At 53.4% G+C, this 14269-nt stretch overlaps 1 protein-coding gene across 4 annotated transcripts in view; it reads right to left on the bottom strand.

The window, feature by feature from the left end:
- Positions 1-222: 222 nt before the first annotated feature.
- The window catches only part of PLEKHA7 (pleckstrin homology domain containing A7), a 192577-nt gene continuing 178530 nt past the window's right edge, over positions 223-14269 (bottom strand). For 2 of the 4 annotated variants that reach the window (XM_081153004.1, XM_081153003.1), the window contains exons 22-28: positions 12966-13069; positions 12194-12394; positions 9230-9385; positions 6909-7042; positions 6032-6177; positions 4387-4500; positions 223-2513 (exon numbers count right to left, since the gene is read on the bottom strand). In XM_081153004.1, coding sequence (XP_081009130.1) covers positions 4400-4500; positions 6032-6177; positions 6909-7042; positions 9230-9385; positions 12194-12394; positions 12966-13069 — 842 coding nt within the window. In that variant the 3' untranslated portion in view covers positions 223-2513; positions 4387-4399. The remainder of the gene's footprint in view (positions 2514-4386; positions 4501-6031; positions 6178-6908; positions 7043-9229; positions 9386-12193; positions 12395-12965; positions 13070-14269) is intronic. The other 2 variants (XM_081153006.1, XM_081153005.1) reach the window with 1 other exon arrangement.

Here is a 14269-nt window from a genome sequence, read left to right on the forward strand (position 1 = left end):
GATTGAAGTTTGGGCCACGCTTCTCATAGAACAGTCTACACCTCCTTCCTGCTGGAGCTGGAGAGAACACTCACCATATTCCCTCTTCCAGGGGACTCTGTGAAACAGAGACCAGCAGTAAGAAAGCCACTGACATGGTCTCACCATGCAGGGGGCACTGAGCCCTGTACCTTTTTTTTTTAATCCTCACTCTAGGATATTTTTTCCATTGATTTTCAGAGAGTGGATGGGAGAGAAAAAGAAAGAGAGTGAAATATCGACGTGAGAGAGACACATCAACTGGTTGCCTCCAGCACACCCCCCGAGCCGGGACTGGGGATTGAGCCTGCCACCAAGGTATGTGCCCATGGCTGGAATCGAACCGGGACCCTCCAGCCCACAGGCCGTCCGACGTTCTAACCACTGAGCCAAACTGGCCAGGGCGCACCCTGTACCTTTTTATTTTCTCTTTGCGCTCAGTCCTGGAGGAATCCTCCTCCCCCAAACCCCAGTCCTCTGCTATGGAGATAGCTCCAAAAAATGCTTACAACAGGAAAGTATTTTTTATTGTAAAATTCAAAAAGGGATCAGTAGCTAAAAAAGCGGCAGTTCCCTGGTTTAAATAGTTGGAAATTCACGCTAAACCTGGCAAGAGAGAAAAACTGCCATTACAACAAACTTGGAAACACACCCGTCCCTAAACTCGACTGACCTCTTGCCTTCTGTTTTAAGCAGATATCGCAAGTCAGAAGGAATTAAATACAAATCCAGTTTGCAGCGGTCCTTCGCTAACCCACCTCATTGGAACGAGCCGGCGGTGTGGGCTGGAAGAGAGCCCGTGGAGTCTTGGATTGCAGTCTGCCTGCCAAAGCCCAGCGGCTTCTCCACAGGGGTGGGGGGCACCTTGAGCAGCTGCTGAGGCCCCGGAGCACAGGCCTTCTTCCCCCAGGCCTCCACAGTCAATCAAGTGGCAAGGAACTGTCACTGGGAGAAACTTCATAGGTGAACACAAGCAGGATCAAGAGCTGACAGTGGCAATTTTCCAAAGAAATGGGAAAAAAACTAACACAGGCCACTGGTAAGATTACAGCCTGCAAGAAGCAGGAAGCATATCAGGTTAATATTTTAACTGTACATCACTTTTTTTTTTTTTGCAAACCATTACACTTTTATTTAAATTAACTTTTTCTTGCAAAATATTCATTTCATTTTTCCAACAAAATCTTATAAAGGCAAAAATAAAATCTTATTTTGGCAAATGTCATGACGTAGATACTGGCAGCATATGGAGTTAGTTAAAAATAGACAGCAACTTCTAAATATATTCAAGATCTTTTTTTTCTGACCATAGCCAAAGACCAATTTTCATCTAAAGTGTGGCTCCACCCAATGGAGTTTTTTTGTTTTCCTTTAAACATCGCTTTCTGTATGCAGAGTGTCATGAGCTCCATTCAAATAAAGGGCCGCAAACACCGCGACTGGCTTGGCAGCCCCTCCTCCTTTGGGGCTGGGAGTCAAGTCAAAGTCCTGCCATCGTGGCCCCGCTGGCTGCCAGCCAGCAGAGATGGTGGGGGCACGCTGTCAGCCCTCTTGCCAGCACACGGAGTCCTGGGAAAGCTGACTTGGGTGCTCCAGGGACAGCCAGCAAAGGTCCCAGGATTCCAATGACAGCCTAGTGTGGAGTCAAGCAATGTTAGGTAGATGCCACCCAGTGTGGAGTTTATTGCTTGTGATACAACAAAAGGTGCTTCCTCTCACCTTTTCTGTATTTCAAAGTATATTCTTTAAATGAAAGCAAACTGCTTTTTTCTTTCTGAGAAGAGCCCTTTGCTGAGAAGACCTCATGGGCAGGTTGGGAACCGAAGCTCTTGAACACATTGTTTTCCCGAAACCAAGCCCAAGGGCCAAGGCACAGACTTGGGCTCCATGTGCCATCCTGATGGGGTTTCACACTCCAGAGCTGGTCATCCGGTCAGGTCAGGGACAGCTGAGCTCTGCAGCCAAAGGGCCCTTCTTCCCCCAGATAGCACGCCGAGGATCCCGATGCCAGAATCCACTGGAAGCACATTCTCAGATCCAACTGTCACCTGAGTTCATCGGATGCTGGACCTGCCTACGCTTGCCCTGCCCTTCTCCCCCCACCCACACCTACCACCCAACAGTCCCTGAATTTCTATGTGCAGCCAAAATCCTGCATCCTCAGCTTTCCAGCCACTCAGCCCTTGAGGTGAATATTATAAAATATACTCTGATTCTAAAATACAGTGTATTTTACAGTGTGTATCAAAAGTGCGTCTGTCACATGTAAAAAGGAGTCTGAACTAACACGAGGTGGGGGGGAGGGCACCTAACTCTGTGGTGGGCACCTGCAATTGGTGGGCTGCTCCCTCCTCCAGCCAGAACTCCTGCCCAGCGGGCAGGGTTTCCTTGGGGGAGAAACAGTCAGTCTTCTCTTGGAGGATGCTGGTTCCACTGGCCCCCTGGCTCCAGACTTCTCCTCCGCACGCTGGGTCACGGGTCAGTCACTGCCTGGGCTGCAAAAAGCACAGGGGACTGAGAAACTGGCAGGCCCTTGCCCACATCTGGGACTAGGCAGAGGGCATGTCTGCACACACATGAGACACAGAACGGCAGACAGACACACAGAGCAGCAGAGCAGAGGGCTAAGGCAATGCGGCAGCTGCAGGGGGACCCTCGGCTTCCAGGATTCATGGCTGCTTGCCCCCCACCACCACCACCACTTCTAGGAAATTCGCCAGACACATGCTGGCCCCTAAATTGGGTCCCTGCTCTGACAGAGTAAAAGGCCTGAGCAGAGTACTCTGGGGTCCAGTTCTGGCCCTGCCCTTCCTTCCCTGAGCGACTCGGGGTAACTCAGCCTCCATGAGCCTTGTTTAGTTAATCTAAAGCGAGGGTGATCACACCCACCTCCTACTGAGGCTTCGGTGAGGGTGAAAGGAAATGGGGGGGATACTCTGAGAAGAGCAGTGAAGGCCTATTTCATAGCATGGGGGCACCAGAAGCTGGGCGGAGACCTCTCCCCTGCCTCTATGGCCTGGACACACTCAGACCTCCAGGAGAGCCACACACTACCTTGGCCTCAGCAAGTCCCTGTGGCCTTTCCAAAGGACCCAGCTGGAGCATCCCCTGTGGTTCGTCATCCGTCCTGAGAGCCTGCCGGCCTCTTCCTTCCACCCCCAGGCTGCCAGGCCTGCTGAGTCTGCTCTGAAGCTGGGGGAGCCCAGGCTGACGGACACCTGCCAAAAAGCATGCCCCTCCCCCTATGGACACTCTCTGTCTCTCAAGTCTCTCTCTTCTCCAAACACCTGGAGCTCCTGGAGGTGGCCCAGGTAAGTCCATAGGTGCTGTGGAAGAGCAAAGGCTCTGAATTCTCACTGAAGGGGCCAAAACCTGGCTCTGACACTTACAGCTACGACTCCTTGGGCAAGTCCCTCAAGGTCTCTGAGCTTCAATTCCTCATCTGTAAAATAGGGATGAATATCTTATAGGGTTGTTGTGGGGATCAAAGATGCTTACAATGCCTGGAGCATAGTAGGCACTCAACAGTGTTAACCGTAAGTACATATAAAGGAAAGAAAAGGGGAAACCCTACAAAATGAATATTAGGGAAAGGACTGCTGAGACTTCTACTCTGACCCCTCCCTGTCCAGGTGAGACCACTGGGCTCAGAAGCAACTCACAAGACTGGATCAGACACTGGGCCTTCCAACCCTGGTCCAGGGCTCCTTCTCTAATCCCACACTACCTCTCATTACTAAATGCTCACATGGGGAGGGCTCAAAAGAGCTATTGCCAGAACCTTCTGAGTGGCCGAGAGCCAATCTCACATTGCCCTGGGCAACCTCCCCAGGAAGCTTCCCTTCTCCTTCCTAAAGTGCTCAAGTGACCAAAAGGGTGGTTCTCAGGTTGGCTCCCACACCAACTCTGTGTGACCTGGAGAGAGCCCCATCCCCAGTCTCCTCATCTGTAAATGACTTTTCCCAGTCGTCCAGTTCTTTGATTTCTTTGGCCAAAGCCCAGAGCGGCCAAGATCTAACTCTTCCTTTCCAAGCCACCCCATCCTCCAACTGGCCAGCTGGCCTGCATTGGCCCCTTGGGGCATCCTCTGGCCTGTAGTTTAGTTCTTGAGATTTCTAGGAGGTGGGGGGGGGGGGGGGGGGGACACGACTTGGATATTATAGTTTCTATTGTATTGGAGCCACTGAGAATGGAGTTCCCCAAAAACATCAGTCCCCCACCTGCCTACCAGTCCAGGGCAGTCTCCCCAGCAGCCGCTTTGCCAAAGGAAGGAAGCGTGAGCAGGTGGCACGGCAATCATCTCAGCAGCAGGGCAGGGTGGGGCATGCTCAGCACTAGGCGAGGGGCACGCCAGGCAGATGCTCTTACTTGGAAGGTGGTGTTAGACAAAGGTGTAGTGAAGTCCGTTGCTTAAGGGGGGATAAGGTGGCACCGTCCTGGAGGACAGGGGGCCTTTAGGCGGGAGGAGGGCCAGCTGCTGCGCTAGACGGGCACACAGGAATTAAGTGGTGCGTTAGGCTCCTCATCTGCTCCCGCAGTGCAGATGCCCCACTCGGCAGGGCCGGGTGGCGCAGGCCCCACTGCCCACCATTAATGGCCTGGGCTTTGGGGGGCACATCCACTGGGCCTGGCTGGGACAGATCCACTTATGTCTCTTGGATGAGGAGAGGGAGCAAGAGGGAGGAAAGGCTGCAGCAAGGGTGGCCACTCAGCAGGAGGTGAGGGAGGCCCTAGGTGCCCAGGTGCTAGGTTTGGGACCTGCTGGTGGTGAGGAAGTGGAGGGCAGTAGATCCACATAGCAAGCACAGGCTGGAGGAGGGCACGCATGGTGGGGGAGTACCCTCCCCCCGGAAACCTTGACACAGGAAGGAGCTCAAAATTGCTGAGGTAGGTCAAAGGGAGCCCCCAGGGTCACTAGGAGGAAGGGTCTGGGGGAGCCATCTACTGTCTCCCCCCCAAAGAAAGCCACACTGACCACCTCTCAGCCCACTCAGAATGTCCCCAAATGGAGTCAGGACAGCAGGGATTTCATGGGGACAGAGAACAGGCTTCCACTGAGGTCTTGGTCCCTCTGCTTGTCCTTGGTAATTCTGATGGCTTCTCGAGGCACCATTAAAGCTCTGCTCCCCGGACCAGGCTCCCCAGGGCCAGTCACCTGGGGGCCCTGGAGGCCCCAACCTTGATCATTTCTGGACCCTTTGGCCAGGGTTGGAGGACTGGTGAGGACTGTGCCACCAGTTCAGGCTCTACAGCCACCCTCTCTCCAGAAGGCCTAGAGCACACCTGCCAAGGGTACCACCCAGCGACACGGTGGCCTCTGCATGTGGAAGAAAGAGTAGCAGGTGAACCGTGAGGGCACGCACAGGGAGGGGCGCGGGGGCGGGAGGGAGGAGCCAGGAGTCTCCTTCCCGGCTGAGAGAGAAAGCCTCTTACACACGCACACACTTGCAGGCATGGGCACACACCCACCCTCCCATCCCATGGTGTTATTTTTCTCCCCACTGACTCCCAAAGTCCTACTTCCCAATTCCTGCTTTCTGTCACTCTAAGGTGCATGGTAGCTTTGATTTGGGGACCAAAGCAGGGGTCCCAGAGAGGACTTGAGGGCCCCGTCCTGCCTTGTCCCAGCAAGAAATCCAAGCACCCACAGCTTTCCTGCCCCTTTCTTCACGAGGCCAGAAACCTTAGCCTTGGCCCCTTGGTCAGGGGCCTAAAAACCTGTTCTTAACCCACGATCTCCGGGAAAGCTGAAGAGCAGTGCCACTCGCTACTGAAGAAGCTAGGGACCCCCCTCGGAGGCCTCCTTCCTCTGACACTCCTGAGCTCCAGTTCCTCCACTGCCCAGCTGGCCCCTCATCATCTTCCAAGCCCTATTGTGCTCGAGAAACAGGAGAGCACACCACTGGACCCCAACCACTACACCTGACACCTGGTTCTCCACAAACTCCCTAAGAGGCCTGGCTGGCCCTAAGCCCCAAGAAGCAGCAAGCAGGACCCGGGTTCCGTGCCTCACCTGCCACCTGCTTGCTGCGCTGGGAGGCCTCAGAGGCCAGGGCATAGGAGATGTTGATGATGCGCTCCTGCTCCTGCAGCTGCGAGTCCAGGTCGGCCACACTGTTCCTCCGGTCCTGGCCCGAGGTCGGCTGCAGGTTGCACATGCTGCGGGACGGGCAGAAAGCAGGTGGTAGGCCCTTGCCACCCCCACCATCGCCTCGGGAGGGGAGGGTCTCCTGGCCTGGGGAATCTCATCCTTTTAGGGGGCGCTGATAAAAATAGTGCACTTTCTCTCTAGATAAAGGTGTGCATGCTTCTCCCCAAATATCCCCCAAATCACAGCTTTGTTCTTCCTTGGGGAATCACAGAACTCAAGATAAGAGCGCCAGCTCTGGGCTCCTGTTAAATCCAAGTGTGAAATGGCTAACTCAGGTTTGAAAGGGAGGCCCTCAAACACCAGGTTTATGGAGAATGGGGACAAAGGAGCCACTTCTTAGGGCCCTGTCCTAGTCTCCAGGGAAATGGGAAAGGCCTCTGGCACCTGAGAACAAGGCTGGGGACCCTGGCTCTGGTCTATGCGTCTGTGTAAGGGCACTAATGCTGGGAGCTCCAGCTGTGTCCACTTCACCGCCATGCGTGGCTCCACTCCCCACATTTGCCAGGATCCTGGGACACAGGACAGGCCATCTGTGTTTCAAGACTTCCCAGATGACCTAGGCAAGCTTCCTCGATGATCTGCTGGTGACGTACTGAGTGCCAGCTGCCCCTTCCGATGAGGAGGAAGCTGGCAAAACATGCACCCTCCTATCCAGCCTGGCCCAGGGCCCACTCAACTCAGATACCCATGGGATCCAGACCTAGCGGGTCCGCAGGAATTGGGCAGCGGGCAGACTGACCTGGACCGGGTGAGGATGCTGCGGATCTTCTCGGCTTTGCGATACCGCTCCTGCAGCTCCTCCAGGCTGGGGGGCTCTTCAGGATCCAGCTCCACGTAACGCTCAGGGATGGAGACCTTCTCTGGTTTGGACAGCTGAGGAGAGGAGCAAGAGGCGGTGGGAGATGGGGGGACTCAGATATTTGGGTTTGGGACCTGCTCCCACACCCTGTCACCCACCACGAGGAAGCTCATGTTGCCCACAGAGGTAGGCTTGCTAAGATCACAATGCCGTCCACCGAGAAGTCAGGATCAGAATCTGGGTCTGACTCCAAAACCCATGTTCTTTCCAGTGCACCAAACCCCCTCCTGCAGGGGAGGGGAGGGGAAGGGGAGGCAAACCTACGAGCCTAGAAGCCTTCAGGACAGAAATGATCGTCCTTAATGCACCCTCAGTGTGCTCCAACCCCTGCCGGCCTCTCCAGCTACGCTGACCCACTGTGCGCCTCCACCCGTCCTTCCTCTGCCGGGATGCTCTTCCTTCGCTCGGACTCTGCCTCGCCGTCCCAGCCTCACCTCGGGAAGCCTTCCCTGACGCCCCGCCCCCATTGCTCCCTCCTGCTGTGTCTCCCCACTGTCTGCGCAAGGACCTGGCACTTAGTAACTCCTCAGCAAATACTCCTTGGCTGGGTGGGGGGTGGATGGGTGGGTGAGCAGGTGTGAGGATGGAGGGATGGCTGAGTGGATGGCTGGGTGACGACAGTGCCTCCTATTCCTACAAATGCTCCTGCGACCTAGACAGGAGGCAGCCATGCTTTTCTATTTCCTTCTACAGGAAAATGGGCCCCAATTCCTGCCCAACCCCTAGTCTTTCACACAAACCCAGGGGCAACCACAGCGTGGAAAATCTCGCGAAAGGCAACCTTTGCACACCCCGGGGAATTTTTTCCCCCTTGAACTACCAACAGCACATTAAAATGGGGTTGGTTGAAGCTTCTAAAAAGGAGCTAACTCCAATCCCAGGGCAAATCTGGACTTAAATTTAAACCCATGCAGGCCTTTCATTCTGGTGAAAGATGGCAAGAAATAAGCTCTTCTCTGTTGTTCCCAATGAGGGCAGATCCAGAGGAAGGAAGCAGATTACATTGTAGCAGGAGGGATTTAGGTTAGAGATAAGGGCAGACTTTTTCCCCTGGCTGGCAGGCCAATTAGGACACTAACTATAGAACATACTTTCACTGCCAGGGCAGCGTGCAGAAGCTTCTTTTGTGAACCTGAGAAAGCACCAACCTTTGGCTGTTTCAGAGGTGCCAAAGGCAAAAGGTCTGAGGACAGGAGGCTCTTGAACCCCTGGAGCCCCAGCCGACCCTAGAACTCATCCTCCAGGGGCATCAATTTGCCCCCAGACCACTAACCTATCCTTCAGATGGTGAGTGCATTTCCTCTCATGCAGCATCAGGGTTGGCTAGTCCTCATACAAATGTTTTGGGATATCTGTGGGCCACTGTGTTTCATTCAACAGAGCTGTCATTCAGCAGATATTTATAGAGCATCTACTATTTGCTGGCCCAGTGTTAGGGGGACAAAAGTGAACCAAACAGCCATTAGAATATGCCCTAAAGAGATTACAAATGACAAAATAGAGGTCACAGGAGACCACCCTATGCCTTGAAGACCCTGCATCTGTCACTCTGATTCCCTTTCTCTTCTCCTGGGTAGCAACATTCCTGATCAGTAAAGATCCAGAGGTTACTTGCTTTCCCAGGTCTGCCGGTCATGATGCATTTGCGCCACCAGAGGGCGCCAGAAGCACTCAGAGCAGAACTATGCAGGTCTCCGAGCCTCTGCAGTGGCTGGAAATTTCACTGCACTTTTCAAACCTCCCCATTTTCCCCAGGTCTGGTCGCCCAAGTCAGCCTGAGAGGCCAGATGCAAGGCCAATCCCGGGCTTTGCAAGGAACATTTCCTAACAATAACTACCTTGCCCCATCCCTACTATGCGCTAGGCCCAGTGCTCATGGCCTTCTTTTGATCACTGCTAATCCTCCGGCAACACACGGAGTCAGTTAATCCTCATCATAGCCCACTTTACCACTGGGGAAACTGAGGCACAGGGGAGCTAAATGACTTGCCCCAAATTACAGATAGATTTGAACCTGCATCAAAATACCAGGCTCCCTTAATTGCCTCAAGCTGCTATCCATCCTGTCTCCTGGGCCACACTGAGGCTGAGCCTTGTCCCCATTGAGGACATTCCGACTTGTACGCTGGGGAGTGTGGGTGAGGCTGGGAGCCTGACGGCTATGCCTCCTGGGGGAGCACGAAGGAAGCCCCTGCCCTCACCTCTCTGCTGATGTCCAAGTCATAGTCCTGCGGCTCCAGGTCCAACTCAGTCACAGGCATGGCCTGTACTTTCAACCAGCCATTCTCCTGGTCCTTCCTCTCCCCTTGCATGGCGCGGTCCAGCAACTGCAGGTCAAAGTCCTGCTCGCGCTTCCACTGGCAACAGAACAAGAGGGTTAAATGTAGTCCCTTCCCGACTGCTGCAGGAGCCACGCTGGTCCTATTTTGAGTGGTCTTGCAGGCCCTGGAGTCCTTGGGAAGATGGGCTGGGTGACCATGGACCTCAACCTCCTCATCTCTAAAATAAGGCAGCAGTTTTATGACGCGGAATGTCCCTGCTGTACGCTGTAACTCTCCAAGGAATGGAGAATGGGGCCTCTACCGCTTTTATACGGCCTGATTCCAGACAGCTGATTTCTTTCTGTTTTAAGTCCCTCGAGGGTTCAAACATGCATCCCCAGGGCACAGGCTGAAGACATATGACTTTAGATTCACAATGGTCCCCAGGGATACAGGAGGCTCCCAGATCAGAGAGGGTGACACCTACACAACCTGGGGGAACTCTGGAGAAGGGATTTGGCCCTTCTGCTGCCCCACAGTCATGGGAGCCTTTCTGGTTCAGGATCCATAGGTCCCAGCTCAGAAATAATGGAAGAAACAAGCCCATTAAGGCCCTGGTAAGCAAGTGGAATCGCTAAGAGTCTCTGTAAGGGGTACTTGCAACAGGATACATTTAGGGGTGGGCCTATAGCACCCACGGTGGAGCTGGGGTGGTCCAAGCAGGAGCAGCTTGGGGCCAGTGAGGCAGATAAACTGTTGTGTATCATGGCATCTATTTGGGGCAAAAGTTTTAAGTTGGAAAACAAAACCATGTAAAATTGAAATGCTAAATCACATGCAACGTTTCCAAGGCTATTCTGTGGTATCAACCTTTTAACAAGTGTCTCCTTACAGAGGGAAAAATCTAACTGGCCATTCTAAGATCTAAACACAATTGTGCGACATGGAGGCAACCTTCCTCATCCCATGTGGCCCACATCCTCACAGGCCTTTGGTGCTGAGCAGGTTTGAGAAAAGGGAACAAGCTCAAAGTCTCTCTTCTCTTGAGAGGAAGCCAAACAGATGCTTCTCCATCACAGGTCACCTCCTCCCTCCCATCCCATTCACCTGACAGAGTCCCAAGCAGTCATGATTGTCTCTGATGACCCTTCAAGTGCCCCCAAAGCCCCAAACCCATAGCCATTGTCAGCACATTTCACCCATTCATGCACAAGCTCTCGATACTGATGCCAAGCCAGTATCTTAGGTTTCCAATCACAGTATGAAAGGATTAGGCAGTTGACATTTGAGGGATGAAAAATTAATTTAATGATTCACAAAGAAAAAGCACATTTTCTTACACGCTCGCATGTGCCCCGGATAGAGAGAGAAGTCCTCATTCAAACCCAGCCTGATTGTTTCCACAAACAGAAAAAGGCCACTAGACTCTGCGGTGCATCCTGGGGAAGAACCACGCCAATCCATTATCATTAGCAACACGTTTATTGGCGTTGATACAGAGACTTACACAAGTCTTTTCTTTTTTAAGAGAAAAATTACAAGGTATTCAAGTTACGACTTTTAGATAACCTTTCCACATTTGAGACATCAGGTTGTAAAAGGTCAGTGTTCCCCCACATGACATTTGCTTATAAAGTTTAAAAGTTACTGGCTTTGTAGTGCTTCGGGATATGAGTGTCCTGGGTCTTACCCCTTTGGTGTCTGAGCTAAGGCTGCAGAGGGGCCTCTGACTACAGAACATAACATACCTTGCTATCTTACTAAATACTAAAACCACAAAGAGTTTTCCATAAGAAATTGTGCAATGGGACTGAAGGAATTAAAACCAAACCAAACCAACTTAGACTTGATAAAATTTATTCAAATGTACAATCTCTGAAGTCCGTGTCTACTGCCCAGACGTAAGACGTGGACTTTGATAAATTCATAATGCCCAGACCTCTGCCAGTGACCACGGCCCTCGGGCAGCAGGCTGGCTCAGTCTTGAGGAGCAGCTTTGGGATGAGTGAATTATGAGTCAGTAGGCCTGCATGGAGGGGCAGCAGAAAGGTGAGTCACACATGGGAGTGCTCACTAGGCTATGGAGACAAGAGCTGCTATTATAAGCCTGGTAACAAAGAGCACAGGCCAGTTAGAGAATGTTCAATGCAAATTAGAAGCTTCTGTAAACACAATCAGGCAGGATTAGAGAGGCAACGAGCGGCAACACTAAAAGCAAAAGAGCTTGTGCAGTGAATCAGGGAAAGAACCATCAGGCTAGAGGTCTAGAGAAACACTTAATTTCAAACAACAGGGAAGTCAAATGGGATGTATCCAAAACGGACCTAAGGCGACAGCGGGCAGGTGCAGTGCCTGGAAGCACCACCAGGGGGCAGCACAAATCCCCTGACTCTCCTGGGGCACTTGAGGCCTGTCAGCACCACAAGCAGCAGGAGACCACAGCCCACAGCCCCGAGTCGCGGGCGTGACCCTGTGCTCAGCTGCCCCACAGGGCATCTGCTTGGAAGTTTGGGAGGCTGGTGGCGTGTGCTCCTCCGCATCATATTACCATCTTGCTCCACTCCTTGAATCCTCGAACCAAGTACATGCTCCCAAGTCCTTGATTCAGCAGAGACTCCGAATGCCTACAAAGGCCTCTTTCAAGCTCAACTCAGATAACTGACTGGACACTTCCTCCGGCTCCTTGACTCCTGCAGTGACATCCTCACTCCAGCTCTGCTTCCCAATCACCCTCTGACCAGGTCACACACGTGTCCCAATTTGTGAACAAAACATCCCCATGAGGTGTTCTCTGAACCATCTAGGTCAGCGGCCCTCTCTCAGGGGTGTGACGTGCTGTTTGGGGGCCTCGGGGAAGCTCTGCTCCCTGTCCCAGCCCCACCTGCCTGGACCCTCCTAACATACTGAGCCAAGATCTCCAGGGAGCGGGTGGCTGAGGTAGCGCGACGAGGGCAGACTCATCCTCTCTCCTTGGCTCAGGGTCTTCTTGCGCTCCCGGACCAGGGCCTTCTGGTGCCGCTTCATGCGCTCGAGCTGCTCCTCTGCACTCATCTTGCCCCGCTGGTGGTCCCCTGAGTACAGGCGCTCCAAGGCACTCTTGGGTCTCTGAGGAGGAAGAGGTGAGACAGAGCAGCTGGGCTGGGAACACGGAGGGCAGCCATGCTGCTGGCTTCATTCCCGGTCTTTGTCTGTCTGTCTCTATCACACAAAACACTCTATCTAGTTGGGCTCCTCTTGGCCACAGAGAACCACTTCCCCTAAGCATATTCCTAGACACGACGCCCCTGGCCCTCATGGCCTCCCTGGGCGGCAGCTCATTCTGCAGATGCAGACACTGAGGCCCAGATCTGTCCAGTCGGGCATACATGCGGCATGTGGCGAGGTCAGAACTCAGGTGCAGACTTCCTGGGCTCCCTCCTTTGAGCCTCACAGACTGAGGAGAAAGGTGGGGGGTCCTCAGGAAATGGAAAGGGCAGGGTGATGCCTTTCTTGGTGGGCAGTGGGGAAGACGTCACTGAGCACATGGTGACAGGGACCCTCAGCTCCAGAGGGGCTGAGACCACCTCAGAGACCATGCCCAGGGCTCACAGGATCGCAGTCACCATCCACTTTGGAGCCCTTCCCTCTGTGCATGAGGGAGCAGTGAGCTCCTCGCAAACTTCTCAAGGCCACTCACAGGGAAGGTCATCTTGCTGCTTTCGGCATTCAGACCCCTCCGGAGGGTAACGTAGGGCGCAATGGTGGACGACTGCTGAAGCCTTGATGTGGACCCTGAGAGCCCTTAGTGAGGAAAGAGAAAGGCAAGTGTATTGGTGATGGACAGCCCCCCAGCCCCTCCCTAATCACCTCCCACTGCCATGAAGGAACCATGAGGGTTCAGCCAACAACCCACTCTTCTTCCTCCCCAGGGCCTGGAAGAGCGAGACCCAGATAGAGGATGAGGGCCCAGCCAGGCGTGCCCTCTGGCCCCAGTGGGGGACAGTGTCTCTACAGATCTGTGGACCACTCTAGTCTTCCCTCACATACAGAAACCCAGGGCTGCTTGGCACATGGAAAGGATGGGGGAGCAGGAATATCCTTCATCCCTTCCTTCTGATGAACTCCCAGGCATCCTGCGTGACCCAATATCCTGCCTGTATGGAGGCTCCTGAAATGCCCCTGGCAGAATCAGTTATCCCCAATAGCCCTCAGGATATTCACTGGTTACTGACCAGTGTCAACATACCTAACTAGACTGTGAATTCAACAACGCCTGGTTGACTGACTGAATGAATGAAGATAAAGAAGGTGGCACCAAACATTTACTGAGCACTTGCTATGTCAGGCACTGTTATATAGACTTTGTCCCACTGGCCCTACAGAATAAGCATCACTTGACCAGTGTAGAGGTGCTCACAGACACTAAGAGATTGGTCCAAGGTATAGGGGAGGGGTCTCGCTGACCACGTGCTTCCCACATCTGGGTCCGATGGCTCTGAGAATTCAGGTCACCCTGGCCAGCTGGTGCCACGGCCTGCACTTTCTCCACTAGCAGCCATTGTTATTAGGGGTGGTCTGTGATATCTGGAAATGGGCACCCGCTGACTGAGGACACCACTAGCATATAACAAGTAGGAAAGAGAATAATGAGTGTCCTACAGTGCCCAGAGAAACCTAAGCAACAAAGAATTGTCCTGCCCACAATGTCACCAATACTGCCACTGATAAGCACCTCCAGGCCGTAATGAATGAAGAGACAGGGCCCCTAGGCACAGTGTCAAGGGCTGCTGTGACACCAACTCAGCAAAACCCAGAGCCCACACTCTGCAGGGACAGCTCAGGCCACAGCAAGCCTAGACAGTGTGGAGACCTGGGGGTCACATACCCCCACACGTGCCGGAACCAGGGCTCTGTGTCCACCTGGCCAAAGGGGGAAAGCACTGGACCTTCTACCTCCAGAAGCAGACAGGAGGAACAGAGAGGGAGCATGGCCCCTGCAAG

This window comes from Miniopterus schreibersii (assembly GCF_964146895.1).
Source record: "Miniopterus schreibersii genome assembly, chromosome: 12".
Classification (NCBI taxonomy): domain Eukaryota; kingdom Metazoa; phylum Chordata; class Mammalia; order Chiroptera; family Miniopteridae; genus Miniopterus; species Miniopterus schreibersii.